Source organism: Trachurus trachurus (assembly GCF_905171665.1).
Source record: "Trachurus trachurus genome assembly, chromosome: 6".
Classification (NCBI taxonomy): Eukaryota; Metazoa; Chordata; class Actinopteri; order Carangiformes; family Carangidae; genus Trachurus; species Trachurus trachurus.
Window position 1 is genome coordinate 11,828,055 of NC_139897.1, and position 21,138 is coordinate 11,849,192.

General features: G+C 39.1%; 2 protein-coding genes across 3 annotated transcripts; both read right to left on the reverse strand.

The window, feature by feature from the left end:
* Positions 1 to 1,414: 1,414 nt before the first annotated feature.
* On the reverse strand, positions 1,415 to 5,896 carry tph1a (tryptophan hydroxylase 1 (tryptophan 5-monooxygenase) a; the record flags this gene model as incomplete). 2 transcript variants are annotated; one of them, XM_083972985.1, is made up of 11 exons in its annotated part: positions 1,415 to 1,589; positions 1,711 to 1,844; positions 2,033 to 2,128; positions 2,229 to 2,355; positions 2,463 to 2,598; positions 2,716 to 2,912; positions 3,002 to 3,069; positions 3,161 to 3,261; positions 3,365 to 3,548; positions 3,648 to 3,758; positions 5,807 to 5,896. In XM_083972985.1, 11 exons carry the CDS (start codon positions 5,894 to 5,896, stop codon positions 1,415 to 1,417), a joined length of 1,419 nt encoding a protein of 472 aa, XP_083829111.1. The 2 variants fall into 2 exon arrangements, with proteins under 2 accessions (XP_083829111.1, XP_083829110.1); XM_083972984.1 differs by having other exon boundaries at positions 3,648 to 3,782.
* Positions 5,897 to 14,600: 8,704 nt separating this feature from the next.
* saal1 (serum amyloid A-like 1) lies at positions 14,601 to 20,780 on the reverse strand. The gene is made up of 13 exons (XM_083972970.1): positions 20,675 to 20,780; positions 19,209 to 19,408; positions 18,763 to 18,864; positions 18,274 to 18,357; positions 18,071 to 18,150; positions 17,924 to 17,983; positions 17,728 to 17,843; positions 17,391 to 17,553; positions 16,509 to 16,591; positions 16,204 to 16,389; positions 15,570 to 15,727; positions 15,368 to 15,460; positions 14,601 to 14,748 (listed from the first exon to the last, which is right to left on the reverse strand). The coding sequence occupies exons 1-13, from the start codon at positions 20,676 to 20,678 to the stop codon at positions 14,653 to 14,655; spliced, it is 1,425 nt and encodes a 474-aa protein (XP_083829096.1). The 5' UTR covers positions 20,679 to 20,780; the 3' UTR covers positions 14,601 to 14,652.
* Positions 20,781 to 21,138: the final 358 nt, after the last annotated feature.

Genomic DNA, 21,138 nt, shown 5'->3' on the forward strand with positions numbered 1-21,138 from the left:
TATGTTGATGTTCATGACTTTTCTGATGGTATGATTTATTTAGACTGCATTAGTTTTAGCTAGGCTAATTGTTAACAGTTAGCCTAACTTACCTGCTTACTAGCAGCTGTGGGTAAAATAATTTGTTGATCAGATAATGTGTGTTTTGGTTGTTGTTTTTTTAGACTGGACAGAAAGACTGAGTGGCAGCATTATAGAAGTTGAACACAGTGGACCTTTGATTGGGAAATAACATTTTCTGTATGTCCTCTAAAACTCTCTAGGATGGCAGACATCCCATGTAAATTCACAGAAGCAGTCTCAGTGTTCATGAAGCAGCTATAGATGTTACTCACTTACACCATCGGTCAAGGTCTTAAGAGTATGTTGTCCAACTTTGAGAGACTGTTATTCATCATTTCTGTTTCAATCTGTATTAGAAATGCAATAGATTGTTATGGCCCTAAAATCAAGGGGGCCAACCTTAACATTATTATTATCATTGTTTTCAAGGTTTTTGCTAATATAATTTTCCATCTCTGGTATCATAAACAGGATCAGTCTGAGCATCCAGCCTCCAAATTACCACCATGATGACGCCACAAAGTGATACAACAACAGGTAATAAACCACTGTCATGCTGTGAAGACACAATGAACATTTTTGTTTATTTTTTTCAATAGTTTGATACATAGTCTACTAATAATATCTATATTTCTTTACAGTAGAAAAATAATGTTTTGATTTTAAGGAGTATTACAGGTATATTCACCTCAGGAGGACATATTCAAAATCATCACTGTAAAATAAAATAGGTCAGGGTGCATGGGCCAAATCTGTCATAGTGTCATAATATTCTGACAACACCGGGTTTCACTTTCATAATTTCCCTCAACAGCACATAAAAGGAGAATGATACATACACCAAAAGAATACAAACAAAGTACATTTTTATACATATTACTGAAGTGAGAAGATTAAATGTAAAGAAGAATGAAATATTACAAAAAAAAATTCACATAGTCATGTACAACAGCAGAGTTGACAATAGGAGGAAGGAAACCATATTTGTGTTTGTAACAGCAGGGGATGGTTTTAAAAGGATACAAACTCACCATGAAAGCACATTAACTGTTTGCAATACAGAAACCAATTCAGCCAAGTACAACTGAAGCAAAACAGTGTCTCAGGTAAAGCAGCTCTTTGGGTTTGTGCAATGTATATCAGTGTTTAAACGACCTAATGCATCTCTGTAAACTGTATGCCGTGTACACCATGCAGTGGGGACAACAGAGCATTGGCCAAAAAGCAGTGCACACATTCATTGTACTGACGAGGGGCAATACACAAGCAGTATCTCTATAGCAGTGCTGGGGGTGACACAGCAAGCGTTGATGGACTGTAAGGTGGTTGACTTCAACTGCAGCGTGGGCGGTCAGACACCCAGCTGCTTGTTCAGCCGGTTGAGGGCGTCACCGACAATGTCAAGCTCGTGTCGAAGCTCCTCCACGACGCTGTTGATGCTGGGAGTGTCTTTTAGCACATCCACACTCTGGGTGTAAGGGTTGTATCGGACTGTGAAGGGACGCTTGATGGTCTTGGCAAACTCCCTAAAATGAGCATAGTATAATTACTAAATAATGTATATTAGATATTTAATCAAAGAGTAATGTTTATAGATCTGTGCAAGCCGGTATAACATTATAGACATGTTAGACATGTTGCGCTCACCTCATCTTTACTTTGGCCTCCTCAAAGCTGTCGGACACAAAGTAGACATCCTGAAATGTTGTGATGATGCATTCTTGTTTGGATGTAACTTTGGGGTCAAAAGGCATTATCCTTGCATTACCAGAGAGAGCATGCTGTAAGAGAAAACGTTTATATATTATGTAATCACAGGTTCACAGCTTGGTAATATCACATACAAATGAGTCTGAATATTAATATTCTATAAGAGCAATAACACAGTTTCTACATCAGTTGTCTTCCCCATAGATTTAACACAACAGAGAAAGAGAGGATGTCACACGCACTGTTCAAACATATTTACCTTGAGCTCGCTGATAGATGACAGCAGTCCTGCTCCGTATGCTCGGAGCTGCCCTTCTTGTTTGCATAGGCCAAACTCCACAGTGAAGAAATAGCACTGTAACAGAGAAACAGATGAAACACAAGCAGTCATTTCCACTTATTCTGGATTTACTGGATTTGATTTGATGAAGTTTGCCTGAGCAAGTGTCACTCACTGTGGCCAGTTTCTGAACTGAATCGTCAGAAGCCCCGAGTGAAGCGAGACCAATCTCCTGAGAGAACTGGGCGAAGCTGGGCTCTGCCAGCAGCGGGACATGACCCAGCAGCTCATGGCATGTGTCCCTAAAATAAGAGACCACAGAATATTAGATCCAATGGCCTGATATGAGCGCTTGAGCATTAATTCCAGTTTTATATACAGTATACATGTAGTACTCTGTATTACTCACGGCTCTGGAGTGTATAAGGGGTCAGAACTGTGCCGCACATACTGGGTACAGTGGAAAACACGGAAGGCCAAGCCAGCAAGGAAGTCACGTGGGGACAGATAACCCGCCACAGGCCTTATGGTAAATCCAGTACGTTCTGAGAAGATAAGATGTTCGAAACACTTATGTGAGTTTTTACATCTACAAAGAAAATTAGTTTCCATTTTTGCATTTAAAACAAGAGGCATGTTTCATTTAAGATATTACAACCTACCCCTGAGGAAGCGTGAGACATCTTCCAGCTGAGGGATGTTGTCCTCCCGACATTCACAGTATTTGGACAGCAGAGGCAGGTTCTTCAAGTACTCGCGACAAGCGTGTGTGGGGTACAACTTGTTGAGCTCCCTGTACACAACACCCCAGGTCTTCACTTCCTCCTCTGTGAACTCAATACGAGGGACAGGATCCCCGCTAGAACAAGACAACACATTTCTCTCAGTATCACATAAAAACTTCACACATTACCAAAAGAATCATACAAATTTACAAAAAAAACTTACTGCTTGTAGGCCATAGCAAGATCTGCAAAGTACTTTCTCCTTTTCCGGTAGACATTGTCCTTGAAACCCTGATAGAGAGAGCATAAAATTAAATATGAGTGCATCATATTAAAAGATTCTGCATTCAATAGCTACAGTTTTATTTGCACCTGTACATACCGGATGGTCAGCATCCAAGTCAGAGCCGTACATCAGGACGCGGTTGGCACACTTGTCCAAGTCTGAAATTTTCTTTGGGAACCAAGGAACATTGTACATTTCTGACAGGAGGAGAAGAGGAAAAAGTAGAAGAAATATAGTTACTTTCTGTTAATCAGGTTTATTCAGATTCAGTATATTTTCAGCATTTTGTTCATTTCCTACCTTCCTCCTGTAGACAGGAGTTATCTGGAGGCTCCATGTCCACCACGTTCACGTGCTTCCGAAGCAGCTGGATGATTTCATTCAGTTGTTCGTGGTTGCTGTCGCAGTCCACGAATATCTCAAATTCAGAGTTGCGTCTTTTGGATTTTCTGGACTCTATGTGCACAAGGTTGACATGGTTTTCCTGCAAGAAACAATGAGAATATTTTTTGTCATCATCTGTAAATGAACTTCACATATCAACATAATAGAAAGATGATGTAAGCGTTGCATGCGTGCATACTTGGAAGAGTTTGAGTGCTTTTACAAGTCCTCCCACTTCATTCTTGAGAGAGAAGATGATTGTTGCTCTTCCTTTCTCTGATGTATTCTTCTTTTCAGTGTTTTCCTCAATTTTTGTGAAGGTCGATTTGTTTATCTGAAAATAGTAATTAAAGAGATACACTTTAATTTGTGTAATAGCACATCAATCAAACAACAACCAACAGTAGCTCTCCTCTGATGGCAAAAATGAGATAACCAACTTTCATCAACTCCCTTGAATCATGTGATTATTTTTATTTCACTAGAGGAAGTTTATCAAGAATCCGGTTTTGATATCAGACCCTAAATTAATTAATTCATTAAAAAATTTAACTCATTTTAGAAATGTGGCACCAGTTGGAAAACACATCTCTGCTGCAAAGTTCCAATAACCCTTCAACATCGAAAATGTATACATTTTTTAAAACTGCAAAGTTAGGCGATTTGTTTAATTTGATTGAGCTCACACAATGCATTTCCCCCTCAACTGAAGCATGGCTTCCTTAGGACATGTAATTACGTGAATGCACACTTCTAATCATCTGGCCATGCAAAAATCTTATGAAGATGTATCATAGCCTCTATGAACATGCATCGCCCCCAACAAGTAGTGAGCAGAAGGGGAAAGAGTCACAGAAAAGATCCACCCGTGGCAGCCTGTTGGAGTAATGAAGTCACCATGGGCTGTTTCCTTATAAACATGCAGACAAACAAAGTAATGCAGCGGATATGCAGACAGGGTTGAGATTAGTGACCACCAGCCCGCATGTCTTATTTCAGCACGTTGGACAGCGCTCTCACGTTGACGCTGTCATGTGCGCGCTGCACACGCCAGGGGAAAATTCATTTAATCCTACATCAGACTATAGCTAGAGGTTGGACTATAACACGCAAACAGCGAAGACAAACTAAGCTTTTCACCGACTGCAACGTTTTCTACTTCACTGCAGTTGTAGCATTCATCTGATTTCCTGCCATGCGCAACTCCACCAGGCTGCAGTTTTGCTTTAAAAACGTAAAATCTACACAGTCTAAAATGGGTAGAAGTGACCGGTGGAGTGGGAGTAGCTAAAGCATCACTCAAATGCAGTTCAGTTACTTCCTACCACATTTCGCCCCTCCAGCATTGTGTAAACCGCGCGGAAGACCAGCTTTCGGTGGGTCCTTGTCGGTAGTATCCCTGAAAGCATTAGTGCATGGAGACTGGATCAGGACGTTCGCCGGGGTCAACTCTTTGCGTCTCGGTTTAACGAAGATGAACTTGTCTCTGTCTCAAGGAATCGCCTTACTGCAATCTCATTTAGACAGCAGGGAAGCCTATTATTAGCTGCCTGCATGTCGAGATCTTAGCAGACATTAGACGGAGTTAATCACTGCAGTGCGCAGCTTTTAGGCTGCAAAATGTGATCGAGTAGATTTTGTTTCCCACTTTCTTGCAGCTTCCCATGTGTTTTGGATAAAAAGTTGTGTAGCTATTTCACAGCATTTAATCAATCAATCAGATTTCGTAGTTTCCTATTTGTTGCACTTTTATTTTTCAAGTGTGTAGTCAGCATTTGTTGCATGTCCTCACCACAAAAGCCCTAAACATGTATTTATGTAGCCTTGTGATGGATCTATAGAGTCTGTCGCTCTAAAGGTCTACTTTGTCCTCAGAGGAGCTTGTCTCCTGTCATCGTGCTCAATGGAGGCTTCGAGGCTTCACGGACTCTACAGGTTGATCGGTTTATCTTTTATCTCTTCTGTCCTCTCCTATGGAAATCACTGGAGGGTGTTCAGATTGAGCAACAATGATTATTTCCTGACATGAAATTTGGAGATATCCAACTTTAACCCTCTTAACTCGTTGACGTATCTAAATTACACTAACAACAAAACGGCTTAAATTAATCTGCGCTGACGACAAAGTGAAGGCTTATTCATTAGAAGACCGGACCGAGATGCTCAACCACTGTCAAAAAAAAAAGTGGTCTTGAAATATCACTCACAATTAAACCATGTGCACCTCGGGGGTTTAAATGCAACTCTCTGATCACTTGCAGGACAAAGCATTAAGAACAAGAGAAGACATGGCTGTTGAGGATGTCTCCTCAAAAATAATCAAAACTACTTATTTTTTCCTTTTAGTAAAATTCTTACCTCATTGTTGAGCAGTTTTTCTTCGAAGCCAATGTTCATGGAGTCAAACGATCTCCCTCTTCGTGGTCCCTCGATTTTGTTCGAGTACATGTTAAAGTGCTGCTCTGGTTTTTTGCCTTTTTTATGCAGCTCTTGCAGGTGGTTTATTTGAATAATTTCCGCTATGCAAAGTTGGCTGTCTACCCCCGGGGAGCTGCGCGCTTTGCTATTTAACCACAGTGAGACAAAGGAGGGGGGCAATAATCTCCCCCACAGCAGCAAATGGAAAAAGAGCAGCAGCGCTCACGTCATTAGGGAAAATTGTATCTTTTTTTTTTTTTTTCACCTCGAGGGCCCGAAACAGCGTCAATGAGATCAATCACAAAGTCTGATTTTACTGAGAATTAAACAAAATGATTAAAATATCAATATCATAAAACACTTTAATATGTGTGAGAAAATCCTAAGTACGGCATTTTTCAGTAAAAGATATGAGGGAGAATTATTTTTCTATCTGCAAACATTTTATCGATAAAACTTGTGAAACTTATGTGAACTGTGTATTGATATTGGTATAAATTGAGCTGAGTTTGGATGTTGGATGTAGACCCGAGAGTTCACCTTGGACTCAGACCTCCTCATGTTAGTACAAGCACTTAATTCTTCTTGTTTGTTGACACCTTAGGTCAAGGTTTAAGAGGATTCAGGCATAGCCCCCTCGCCTTCATTGTACAGTGATCCAAACATGCCCCCCTTTCTAAAATCCATCCCTTTGCACTGTAAGCACCTCTGGGCTCTCGTGCATAACAGAAATAATCTGCGTGTTTTCCTTTCTTTAACACCATGAGCCTTTTAATAAGATCAGGACAATCAATGGAAAAGGCATCAGAGGCCTCTGCAAAGCAGAATCAAGGTGAGAGAGCGTTGAACCTTAGAGACCTCATTACTTTAGACAGATAACACCACTGTTCTCTAATCTGTAGTCACCTCACAATAAGGGAAAGGTGAGATGTCTGTGTGTGTTAGCCATTACCTTTAGCTCCACACAGCTCGAATGCAGTGATAGTCTACAATACATGTGGCTGATGCACATGCTGTTTGTATCAGGTGGTCTTGGCCTGTGTCACTCGTGACATGGACAGATGCTTTACACAACCGAGGAAGCAGTGAAGGGAACTTCCTCCTCTCAGGGACTGAACCCAGATCTGTTCTCAGATATTGCGTTAGGCAGAGCAGTAGGAAGGTCAAGCTTTAATTATCCGGCCATGTTTTAGTGTGGTAAAGAAAAAGAGATTGACTTAAAGGACCAATGCAACACTAATTGTAAAGGCGCCTGCCTGTTCTGGTGCTCTGTGTGGTCCATTAAAGCGCATCTGGCAGCGTTGATATTGACTGAGGAATCTGTGTTCTCCTGCCTAGTGACCACATGTATCACTGTGTATTGCTCATAAAGTTTACAGCGACTGGACCCCCCCTCCACCCACCCCCGTCAAGATCAGATCAGTGACCATGTTTACCTGGCTGTTAGCTTAAGCTCCTTATTATCTCCACCTATATAAAGCAACCATTTCTGCTCTGATGCACAAACAAATACTGTATACTGTATATTGCCTGAGCAACAAAACACAGTTCACCCCCATTGTTTCCTTTTATCCTCAGAGCTGGTAGCAGTGGCACATTTAGTAAATCAACAGCAAATGAATTATATTTCCTACCCAGGCTGGGCTGCAGAAAAAGTCAGCAGTGAATGCCATTTAAATAGAAATTACAGCAGAAACAGCTTCATTGGGTCAAAATAAAAATGATTTGGCAGCAATAAAAAACAAGAAAACAATTGAATCAACAACTTTGATTAATCGTTGTTGTTGGGTTTTTTTTTTTGTTTGTTGTTGTTTTTTTTACCTCAAACTAAAATGACAAACATATTTTGTTAGTGAAGTTAGAATGTGATATTTCACTTCTATTTTCTTTACAATTGTAAATTGAAATTGGTACATTTGATCATTTACAAGATAAATCAAGCAAGCTGAAGTTACCTCCACTTTGGGAAACTACACATTTTTGTATGTTATATATTATATTATCTATATTCTATTTTAAATGATAATGATAACATTTTAATTGTTTGGTTGCTACTGTAATAGAGCAGAAAATCCTTAACAAATAAAAGAAGCATAAAACCATTTAAAAAATTGATGACAGGCGAGAACAGAGTAACAATAATACTCATGTTTTTTAAAAAGAAAATCAAAATAGTTCAAAATTGCTAACTAATGATGAAATCTTTTTTATAAAAGTAAATGAAACATCTGGCTTTAGCTGCTTTATCTCTGAAGAAAGTTTTTGCTCTTTCTAGTTTAACTTTAGCTAATCATCTCTTTCTTTGGCAGCACTGAGAACAGCGTCTGACAGTAAAGCTCACAGTTATATAATGGTTTTGATGGATGGGTAGCTCGAGGTACCTACCAGCTTGAGAGCATCATAGCTGCAGCCTTTAAGCCTCTCTGCTACACATTATTTGTTTGATTTATTTAAAATTAAACAAAAAGCAAAAAAAAACAATAACAACAGCATGCTTTTATTCTGACATGTAATAAAACATAATGTAGCTATTCCATATTGTCTGTTCCAGGCTATTTTAAAATACTTTTTTTTTTAAATTTAGGGTTGTTTTTTTTTGTTATTTATGGCTATAAAAAGCTTGGACAGGGAAAAACAAATCTGGTGTTTTTCCGTAGCCGTCCTTTTACCCAGCACACGTCAGTGAACGTCACAAGTAGTTAACCAGGCTGCTGCTGCCTCAAGCAAAACAAAGCACATTGTGGACCTTATAGACATGTTAACTCTATGACTAATACACAGAAAAAGCTTGATTTCTTTATCCTGGAATAGGTATTGAGGCTTTCTTCTTTATTCAGAGAAAAGAAAAAGCAGGAAAAGGACAAAGCCTAGAGAATGGTACGACCATGTCTTTGTTCAGTATTCAGTAATGAACTGTTCCTTTCATGAAGCCCAGACACTGATGTGGGCTCCTACAGAGTAGGATCAAGCACATCCAAATCTACTTATAATACATTTTCACAGCATCACTTTTATGCTGTTACTCCGGCCATGTCTTTAATCTTTTCGTTTCTTGACAGCTCCTGGATCAGATCTCCTTCATTTAACGTCATATTCTGAGGCTCATTAGATTTCATGCTGCATCCAGTTTACAAATCATGCATTGTTTTTATCCATCTGATGTTTTTTTGGCAGTGATCATGACTACACTTACTGTAATGTTGTATTTTTTCATTACCTCATCCTTTTAATTTTATAATTTTAACGATCTAGTTTAAATAGTCTACTCTGACTCTGCCGAAGAACGTGATGTTGCTCATTCTATCTCTGCCACTCAGAGGGTAATTGACACGTGCTTTGACAGTAAGGAGTACTCTGACAAGGGTCAGAGAGTGCACCATGAATAAGACAGCTCATTGTGGTCCGCTCTCTTGGTGACCCAGCTGTAGATATAGTGATCTATGGATAATGAGCTTCAAGGATGAGGGAACAGTCAGTCATTAATAAACATTTTCCGGGTAGAAAACGTAGGTAATTTCCAGCCTTAATACTTAATCTACAACAGAGATATTCACCTACATGAAATTACACAACGTGTGTGGCAGGTACTCAATGAAAACATGTTGGAAAAGGCACAAGATGAAAATGCTGTGTGAATATTTCTGTAAATGTGTGTGCGCAGTGAAATAATCTGAACTCAAATAAATAGTTACACTATTATCAATCTCCTGCAGCTTCAGATGAAACATGACCTACTTTTACGAAAGCCAGCCATCAAAAGGCTGTTGATTATCTGTCAGTCAAACTGTTTTTAATGCTCACAGGAAACCTGTCAGGAATAAACAACATCGCATAACCTCTTACTTCTCGATCGCTCTTTGGAGGTTTGTGAAGAGGGGATGCTGCTGTGTTACAGATGTGTCCAAGCGTGCGAGACGTGCGCCGTGGCCACTCTGGCCTAGTTCTGTTCACTTCAATCAGAGGGATTTACTCACAGTGTCTGAGCATCAAGCTGTGAGAGATCTCTCCAGCTAATCTCACGCATGGCACTAAGAAACAGCCCAACATGAGTATTACAATGTGTTTAAACTGCACCACATGTTACACGGCACATGAAAGATACACTACACCAAAATACTACAGTAAATAATGTAACTGCGCTCTCACAAGGTGGTGAGATGTCAGTGCCTTTGATAGAGATTAAGTTTGTTAATCAAAAACACCTCAGTAGACGCCATCTGTCAGGGCTGAAATAAGTAATTGCATTCACACTTGTTGCTGTGATTGAATAGTTAAGAGTTCAAATATTTTCAACTTGGTAATTTTACAGTTGCACATCTAAACACATGGACAAATGACAGAAAACACACCACAGAGGTTAGTCATAATACTGTACATGTTTTAAATAAAGGGAATACATTGTTTAGTAAGATAAAAGTAGACAAACATACACATAAACATAGATGATGCTCAAAGATGCATTGGCATGCTCGCATGTACAAAAACTCAGTTTGTCAGAAAACCCTAACTCTTAACTTCAGGCTTGAAGCAATTCTGTATCTCTTATGCTAAATATTTGCAAGTAAACTGATGTCTTTTCTTTAGTTTTGCACATTAACAGAATATGTGTGTCAATACATGTGGCCAATGTTTGGTATAAACAGTGGCTCTGCTTCTGTCGGATGTTCTTGCAGCTTTTTCACTTCTGCCCAGTGTTATTTGAATTTCCAGAAAATTCAAGGTCTTCACAGAGCACTTTTTCGCCTGATCCTGAGCCTTGTTTGAACAACTAACTAATCAGAGCAGTGAATGGTCTGCTTACGTACGTTTCCTGTGGCAGGACTCCGTCTCTTTAATTAGCTCCAATTCTTTCAATGCAGAACAAACAGCAACATATGCCACTTGGTGACAGGCGTCAGTGTACACAAGGATAGGACAGGATAGAGCTGAGCCCATAAACACCTGCCCCATTCAAAATAGAAACATCTTACATTATGCAAAAAAAAGAAAAGAAAAAGGGGTTAATGATAGAAATGTTACTGGAGTATTGATTAGACACCATGTTCATTTGAATTTGATGGTAGATTATCAAGAATTTTTTTAAAACATGTTTTGACATATATGTATCATGCCTTTATTTTACTGAAATAATTCTGTCTTCCAATTTCACATGTGCTGCGACAATGAAAACCACAATAGTTCTTGAAAAACTAATTTATTCCTTTACTCCTTTACTTAGTATAGATTAAATGTCTCCACCACATATTTTGCTTGTTGTCTCTTATTAATTAAACAAGGCAATATAATGCCATCACATCTAACATGATGTAGGTGGTTGATGTGTGGCTAAAATAAAACATGGATGCATTCAGACAAAACTTTTTTACCACACATTCCTTCATCTGACACAAGTCAGATAAATTTTATTTATATACCACCGATTCAGAATTTATCTCAAGGCACTTTACAGATAGAGGTTTTCTCTTCATAACAGTGGTCACAGTTGCTCCACTGGTTGGGTTGACGAGGAACAAATACAGGGAGAAAGAATATTTCATTATGTAATGACGATGTCTAATAACGTAGTAAAAAATTACCCTAACAAAATCTATTGAATAAAACGTGATGTACAGTGCTGTTGTTACCATTACAGATATCTGAGCAGAGCAGAGGCATATGGGGTCCCCCAGGGTTCGATTCATGGACTGTTGCTATTCACAGCTTGCACTATATCAAATCATATATGATGATAATAATGGTTATCACAGCTACACACTCAGATTTCATCAACTTTTTCACCATGACTTTGGCCCCTTAGACTCTAAGGCTTAAGTAGACTAAGTAGACTTAGTCTACTGGTGTTTAGACAGAGTAGGCAGCTGCAAATGTTTCATTTCCATCAATTAAATACACACAAGATGGATTATTGTATTTGGCAACAACGGGGAAAGAATAAACGTTATTGCTCAACTTGATTTCGGACTTATAAAGACAAAAACACAAATCATCACCACAATAGTATTTCAGTAGGGTGGACTATTTCAGTGCTTTTAAATATCTTTATCTTTAAAGAATATAAACACAGTAGGCTACATCCTGAATCACAGATCACTGAACCTGAAAAACAGGACAAATCCGCTTACAGCTATAATGCTATGCACAGCAGATAAAAATAGTGTCATGATGATTTTAAACAAACTCCAACTCTAGACACTCTCAAAACTAAATTAACACTTTCCTGTTCTCCAGTGATTTTGATCCATTGGTTTCTCTTTGTTACGTTTAACTCTTTTGTTGAATGTGGGATAATTTAAAACATATAGTGTAACTGCATTTCCGTTCTTTTATTTATTTTACATTTCATCTCTTTTATTTCACTGCATCTCTTTAAAGATTAACTTTATTCAATCTTACCTAATTTAAGAAATGAATTAATTACATTTATTTTATTTTTTTTCTATTTATAATTCTAGGTGACGGGCTGTGTGGAGTCCTTGTTGTCTGATTGGTCACAGGAAATATTCAAACAGATAAAGTAATTGAAGAAGCAGAATCGACAGTTAAGGCAAATGCAAACGCCAACGTCATCAAATCACTTTTTGCGAGGCAGAGGAAACGTCACAGTCTTTGATATTCGGGGATCCAGGAGGGGAAAGTTTCATTGTGATTCTGTTGACAAGAGATAGAAAGCCCGGCGAACTCAGGAAATGAGCTGAAGGGGGCTTTGATTGCACCCAACAACATCATGTGTCTTTATTAACACGCCTTGACCAGGTGGTTGTGAATAGGCCAGGCCTTGGAATCAAAGGAGGGGGAACGTGATGCTGCACACGCACGCATTCTTCATCCCTTCATTATCCCTCTGGCTTGCCCCAGCAACAGGTACTACTCTAGTGTCAGGGCTGTTTTACACACTCAGGAGGGCTAAATTCAGATAGTGCAGCCCTGACGATTTGTTATTTTTGTCACCCAAGAGGGATCAGTTTAAGTGTCAAGGTCTGACAAAAATTATTCTGATAAATTCCAAGGAAAACATGACAAATGCCTTACATCATGAGTCATTCCCTTCACTGACATAACCACAGAAAATACTTGAAGAAAAGCTGTTTAGATCAAAAATTGACCTTAGATTGTTACAAGTCCATTCATTAAGTGTTAAATTCATTCTGGGTTACATAAGGACTTTGAAAATATTATTTTTAACACAAATGGGACAAAAATAGAGCACATTTCACTCTAAGGCAAAATGTCAGGTCATTTAAAAGAAGAGCAAGTTAGTTTTGTGGGCAGAGGTAAACAGAAAAGGAAATAAATGACATCCAGCATCAGCATCAGACAGGCCTGACATGCCTCGGCGTCACTGATGTGTATAAAGCACCGGCCACACGGGGAACCGCCTCCTGCGTTAGGTTCATGGAGTCAGATCATATCAAGCTGCTGTGAAGCCTGGCAGACTGACAATGAAGTTTGGCAGGGCAGCAGGAAACATCTGGGCTTCACCCTGATCTCTATGACATGATGCGCCTGTGAGCGAGGCCTGAAGACAGGAGCAGCCAGTAAAGTGCAAGTCACTGGCCACAAGCAATCTTGAAAGGCCAAGCATGATTACATCTACATCATTCTAGCAATTTACAACACAAACAGAACATGACTCGCAGATCAAGGCACTGGCCACCTATGTGCATCACGAGTCTAGTCAAGGTTCAGAGCGTGTCTCAAGATAGGAGGACTGAAAAGACAGTTTTTTTCCCATAGGGTGATCTCTGTCTCGTGTACACTCTGACCATCTCGGGATTTCCATTAGAAAGAGTGTTCTACATATCAATCCAAGCTTTAATTAAAAAGCTGCTATATTCACAGAGCCTTCGTAAGCTTGCTGGAAATGCGCAGGCTGTCCTGCTCTTCTCCATGAGTGGGTGAAATGGAGCATTTGGAAACCAAATGAGTTCATTGTTGCCAGGCTCAAGCCTTTCATCTAATTTTATTGTCCTTAGCGAGTGACTGTCACCCTCTGGAAAACACTTGATGTTGTCATCAGCATTAGCACCATTACTCATATGCTTGAAAAGGTGACTCAATACACACTGAATGCAATTTCATTTACAGCAATGTGTATTTTAAAAATACATGTTTGTATATATATAAAAAGCAATGGATTAATAAAAAAAACGTTGCAATGAGGAGAAATAAAGACCCTAAATAAATAAATCTGCAAAGCTTTTAGTTAAAAATGTTACAGTGAAGCCTTATGTGATTCTTCTATAAAAACCAAACAAAGTGGGAGCTCAAAATAATTATACCAAAAGGAGTATATATGTATATATATACAATATACAATATTTAAAAATACATTTTACATTGCATTGATGGATTTGGATGCCAATAGACTGCTTTGCAATCATATTCCACTGCATAGGTAGTCCGATGACAGCTTTTGATTTTTATCATTCTGTGTTGTTTCCCTAGGTTGAAAATGTGAAGCACCTTTCCAGGCAGTTCCGTTTGGATGAGGCCTGTGCATCCAGCTATGATAATATGTGAGTCAAAAATTACAAGCACTTTGTTTTTTCAATAAAAAAAACATTATTTAATTAATACAAAAATAGCCTTCTAAAATCAAGTAAAAACTAACACAAACCCAACTTCACTTTTACAGTATTTAGTCCACTCCAGACTGGTTCACAATAGTGATGGTGTGACATCTGAGTCTTTCCAGTGGAAATGCAAATAGTCTGAGTCTGAGCAGGATCTTTGGAGAGGAAATAAAGTCCACTATAAAAAGCAGTGGTGAGAGTCAGGATGAGTGCTCAACACTGATCTGTGCCGTAGTCAGGAAACCGTTTCCTCACCACATCTGCCAACTGGGGATCAGTCTCTGCCAACATGAGCTGCAGGTGCTGAAACTGTACAGGAGGAGGAAGGGTGGGGTGGAAACATCATGTTTATTTTCCACAGGAGCTGGTGGTGTATAGTAGCAGTCCATAACCTGACACAAGCTCTAAAAATAATAACAGTGGCATTACAGGCAGTGGTTTTCACACGTGACCATTAAGCTACTCCAGACAGTGATGTTGTCCATCACAATTTATTTGTTAAAGAAAGGTATATTAATATCTGATAAATAAAATTACAGTCAAATATTTTTCACTCTTAAAAAAATTATCCCTGAAGGTCAGTATCAGTTAAGGATATTCTCACTGCTTGATCATCTGGTACTGGATTTTCTCAACTGTTCAACTACAGTATCACTATACACAAGCACACCAGCACTTACTGTTATCTACTGTTTGAGTCATACAGAATACAGTAGTTCAACAGAGGGCAATCACTTCAGTGTTCCTCAACAACTCAGGTTGTTTGAAAGTGAGTTTATTATTAATGACCCTTCAAACTGTGTAGTATTTGTGTGTGATTCAATAAGTCAAAGTGTTTGCAGTACTGTATGTCGAAGGAAAGGAAGTAGGGTATAAATCAATGTAATGCATGTTTTAATCTACTGAAATCATTTTAAAAAAAACTTACTGAAGTCCTAAAGTTGGGAAGTAAACTGCTTGCAGCTGTGAGACATGTCTTCTCTGTCAGAAAACCTTTTTCCACCAAATCTGCCACAGTGTCCTATGAAGAACAAATAACAGCTTCTGTGGAGAAGTTCTGCTTCAGCTGCATTGGACAGTAAATAATGTGATCCAATAAAAAATTACCAGTGTTCCTTTGGTAGCATTACCTTCGATATCTGGCTGCAGATGTCAGCTAGAAACTCAGCTGTGATCTCTGCCAGGGTCTGGAGCTGTCCATCATTAGTACTTTCTGTGTTTGTGTCATCATCTCTGCACTCACTGTGATACTGAAGCACCCGCAAAAAAGTCGCTATAAGGGGCACACCTGGAAACAAGACACAGGAGATAACTGCACAAAACTCATTCGTCATTATTAATTGAAGGTAGACACATTAAAAATCAAAAAGGTGACGGTGGAAACACTGCAGCTTTTTACGGCAAAAAAAACTGTAAAATCCTGTAAGTCTTTATCAATACCAGTCTGGGAAAATATTTTAATTATATTTCCATTGTTTTCTTTTTTTTAAATGAAAACATGAAAACAATAGAGGATATGCAAACACTCATTAGTGACTGTCTCTCCTCCCACAATCAGCAAAATACGGAAGTTTGAATGCAGTTTCCAGTGAAAAGCTGCTCTGTGTGAACTGAAGAACGAAAACAATCAAACAAAAAACCCATTCATCTTCTGGGAATTTGGATGTTTTTGTTGGCCAGGTAACCACTTTAAACAAGGAAACCGGTAGGTTTTTTATTACATTATGCATTTAGAAAGAAAAGTCGAGCTGTTAGAAAACTTACTTGTGCCACTTTTGCTGGGCCATTGCTCCTGGCAACTGTAAAGAGCCTGGAGCACAGAAAATGCCTGAACCAAAACGCTCTTCTGCTCTTGTAGGACAACTGGAAGATCATTTGGTTGGACAAGGTCCTCACACACCACCTCGCAAACAAAGTCCCACACTGCTTTACCAGGTCTATCGGGGGCAGCTAAAAGAAACAGCAAAAACAATGTCTTATTTCATTGAGTCAAAAACTCCAGTGAACATGTTTATCCTCTGAAATGATAAGCCAGCAGCTGAACCGAGTGTGGTGATGATCAATCTTACCAAAAACCTGAATGCCCTCATCTATGGTGGTGAGGAGCTGGAGGGCATGAAGGTAAACCTCTAAGCCATTCGGACTCTCTCGTCTGTAAAACAATTAAATACTGTTGAATGTTGAGGGTCCACTACATCGTCAACATAATGTATTAACCACAACTTCTTCTGAATCAGAAACAAAGGAATAAGATATCAATTAAAAAAATTCAAATCCATTGCATTAAAACAAATACACAAATTAAAAATATAATTGTTTTGTTTTAAATAGGGATGCCCTGACTGATTGGCCCATATACATGATTGGTAGATTGGCATTAATGTTCCTAATCGCCTTAAAACTGATCAGTGGTGGCTAATACTTGACTGTCTGCGGCTGAGAGAAGCTTTGTGAGTGTTGTAGTGTGGTCTCGCCTCCCACCTTGTTTGCTGAGCTGGCACACTACAGGCCATCAAACAAAACACGTAAGCTGTGAGATCTGTTGTGTGAGACCTGAAGATCTGAGGTGAAGTAAGTTAGACTAATGAAATGTACTCCATTGCCAAAAATCAATGATATCGGCAACTCACACAGCAATTCAGACCTTCAGCTGCATTGATCTCAATCTCTTTAAGTGTCCAGTAGGTGGAGTGAAGTCAAAATGAAAACCTGATGAGGGTGTGTTCAAAATGAAACTAGTCATCCTCCATACAAATACAAATGTACTTAGACTGTTGATGTCTTGAATTTCAAAACTTCAACATAAAATTTGATATTGTGTTGTCTATCAAGTAATGTGATTCAAATGTTTCTTTCTTTTCACCTGTTAAACGTTTTTATTTCCACACAAAATAAACATAAAAATAAAACTCCAACTAACTTTCTCCTAAATCAAAATTTCAGATTCCCACCTGAGCTGCTTGGCTGCCTCAAGAAGACACAAGGGCATGTCCAGACGGCTTTCACCATCATCCTCCTCTTCACCTGGCTGAGCTGTGATCCAACTCTTCATCAGCTCTTCATCAAGGTCAAACAGTTTGTCAACCAGCTCTCCAACCTTCTCAAGCAGCTCCGCTGTAAAAACACACACACACAGTGTCTACTTATAACCATAAGTAGAAAACAGGTTAAAAATAGTTCAGATAAACAGCTTACAGGGGCTTTGAGTTCATGTAATTCATCTTGGTATGACAAAAGACATACATTTTTTAAAAACATCAAATTTCAGGAAAAGTAAAAGCAAAGTACTGTTGGTAGAACTGCACATGATGAAACAGAGGCTGGACTGCACAGACTTCTGCTCTCGTATTCGCTGAAGCCACAGGGAGCAAACATCTTTCTGGGAGACGCAGGTCAGCAGCAATCTGTAAACATGATCAGAAAAGGTGAACACTTGTCTCTCAGTCTCTCTGTCTCACATGTCTACAGAGAATACAATTGTCACCTGCTTGTTTCAAGAAGTGTCGGAGGATCTGTGTCTCCGAGAAGAAGCAACAGCACAGCACTGTGGGCACACAGGGGGTTACAATATGAACTGCAGTAATGTGAAAAATCTAATGAAGGACAATTATAGATGATGGCTTCTTCTCACCCTAAGTCCTCATTTTGACTGAGAGTCACACAAGTGTCAGGAAAACAAGCAATGTTCCCGAGGATTCCCACACATATTTCCTAGAGAAGCATGAGAAAATCTATGACATGTCGGAGGAACGCACACAGAAATGCAGCATCAGAAACTAAACAAAACATATAGGGTTACGTTTGGACACAGAAAACATAAAGAATTTCACTCACTGTGAGACGTGGACAGCGAGATTTGGCTATCACCCCCAGAAGGATCTCTGTGGCTTTGAATTCCTGAAGAAAACCAGCCACATCCTGCACGTAGTTGGTAATTAAAGGTCATTACTAAATATATAAACCTTTATGTGACTCACTGCATTTACTTTAATGAAACTATGATAAACTAACCGGTCGGTATAATGCGATATAAATCAACAGTATGAGACAAAATATGCATGAAGTTAAGTCAACTCCTCGAAAAGTTTCAATTATTGAATTATAACAATTATATATACCATCATAAATGCAGGATTTATTGCAGGGCTGTTTATTAATCTGTATCATGTTTAGCTTTGTGTACCCAAAAAACTACAAGCTAAGTGTATAATTTCATTTCATTGATAATATTTTATGAAGCAACCTATTTTATCACTTGCAGATAAGAACATTGTATATAACCAAAGTATGTGAAGTCTATGGGTCAGAGATAAACAACTTTACCTTATCCATGGCCATATCCCAGACTCTACACAGATCTTCCTCGTCATCGTCAGGGAGCTCCATCTGACCTTCAGAGTCTCTCTCTGAATGCTCTGTGACCATCTACAAGACATGGCCATTGAACAGATTATCAAGACACCTGATCAATGTGCACAAGAGAGCAACATCACTACTGCTGTAATGTAAATATTGTGAATCATGACACCCAGTTGGAATTGTAGTTTCTATATTGGCTGAACAAAAAAGGCTATTTGTTGAATAGCTGTAGAAACTCAAATTGTGTAATCACAGATCTGATAGTAACACTGCTAACAAAAACGTTGTCCCTGTTTGAAATGAGCATACTCCAGCTTCTTTTCCAGACAAATTAGGATTAATTGCCATTTCACACTCAGCCCCTGAGTCACTGACAGTATATGTGACAACAGCAATGACGGCCTGCCTACATGGATGAGCCGAGTCAGGGTGCTGAAAAGCCAGTGCTTGCTGTACACAGTGTCTCCAATGGCATCCAAATCTTCGTCCTCCTCTCCGTCGGCCGCCTCTGGGGGCGGTGATGGGTTACGGTCCATTACAGGGGACTGGCTTCCAGTGGGAGATGTTGAGCTCTCGTTCTCCACTTCCTCTGCACCATCACCTCTACAGTCTGAGGTGGAAAGAATCAGTGATATCAATTAGAGTTGGGCAATATGATTATACCATAAAGTGATGGACATTCATCAGCAAAGATAGATTTTGTTTCTACTAAACTAATAATATCCTAAGAGTATTATTTACCATCGTTGGAAAACTGGATCAGCTGGATATTAAATTGACTGAAACCAGCGGAAAAAAAAAGCCCCCCTTTCTGGTCCTTTTACCTGGGTTTAAATTATTCTCAGACTGTCCGAATTTAGACTTTCAGGGCTGCAGACTGCCTCTAAATAGAGGCATCTTGCCCCTAAAATTTGAGACTGAAGTCAATTTTTCATCTACTTGCACATGCATCTTTTCTTCTTTTTTTTTAACACTGCTGAAACATGGAAGGGGCAGCTCAAAGTATCTGGAACCTGTCATTACAGGAGGCAGGTCAATGTATAGGAGGATCATAAATAAAAAGGAAATGTGCTTTGCAAGTCAATTCACGGTGTGCTCCCCTAAATTCTCTGCTTGCGCTCCTAAATTTTTAATAAGGGCCACTGTGGTCCTAGTAAAAGTTAGTCTGGAGCTCTGACTTTATTGGCAATTTATTATTTGCACATAATTTACACCTCTAAAATTAATACCCATAACAGTATAGCCTTGCAGTAAGTCTTACCTTCGTTAAATCTGTAAGTCTAAAGTTTAAACGCAGCTAATTTTTTTTTGCAGTGTTGATAACTTGCAACTTCATTTTTGTGCAAGTTGCCCGTGCACTGTTGCTCAATAGTAGGCTATACATTCAACACTGAGGTAATATTCTGTTACTAGTAAATACTGCGGTATTTAGCCTACTAGTAAAATACTCAGATGTAATACTCTTCTGCATTTTAAATTTTACTTTGAGTAAAAGTATCAACGTTTAAACAACTAAAAGCAAAGTACTAGGTACCAGTATCAAAAGTTATGTTGATATTTTGTATCAATACCCTGATGTAACTAGGCTAACTAAAGCTGTCAACTAGTGAGGCAGAGTAATAAGTAGGCCTATTATGTTTTCATGGTCTACAACGTCACAAGTAGCATATAGATGAAGTTCAAGTTAACTACGTTACCACCTTCAAATTATACTGAAATATGGTACTGGAGAAAATAAACGTGGTCATTTTAGCGTTTACTTTTTCACTTTGGTTTTCAATTATTTCCATTCAAACAGTTTAGCTAGCGGCTGAAAACGTCGCCGTTATCGATGCGTTATCAGGCGGTCATGTTCACAAACGCCCCGTCAACTCACCCATAGTGACCGCCCTGTGAAAACGTAACGAGCCGGTGAATATGTTTGCAAAGTTAATCGTGTGTCTTTTATCAGAGCACAAGAGGTTTCAAACAGCCTCCATTTGACATGACACATCCGCTGCGCATGTGTAAACTGTGTGTGTGCAGTGCACTTCCTCTTGCCGTCCGTCGAGCTCAGTGTGAATGAACGTGGCGCCACCTGCAGGGCGCAGCGGGAACTGCAGGGAGGATGGAGCGCTGTCTGCATGAGTTTAGTGCACTGTAACCAGCCGTGGCCAGTTATATGTCACTGAAGGTAAACATAGGAGTAGGCTACGTGTAGTTGGGTATTGAATTTCCATTTTATATTATTTTACATAGTATTTCGTTAATAATTTAGTCCCCCTTCCCGATGAGACACCAAAGGGCATAATGGGTTTTGTGAGCTGTAATGAATGTCTTTATTAATATTTGATAAATCTT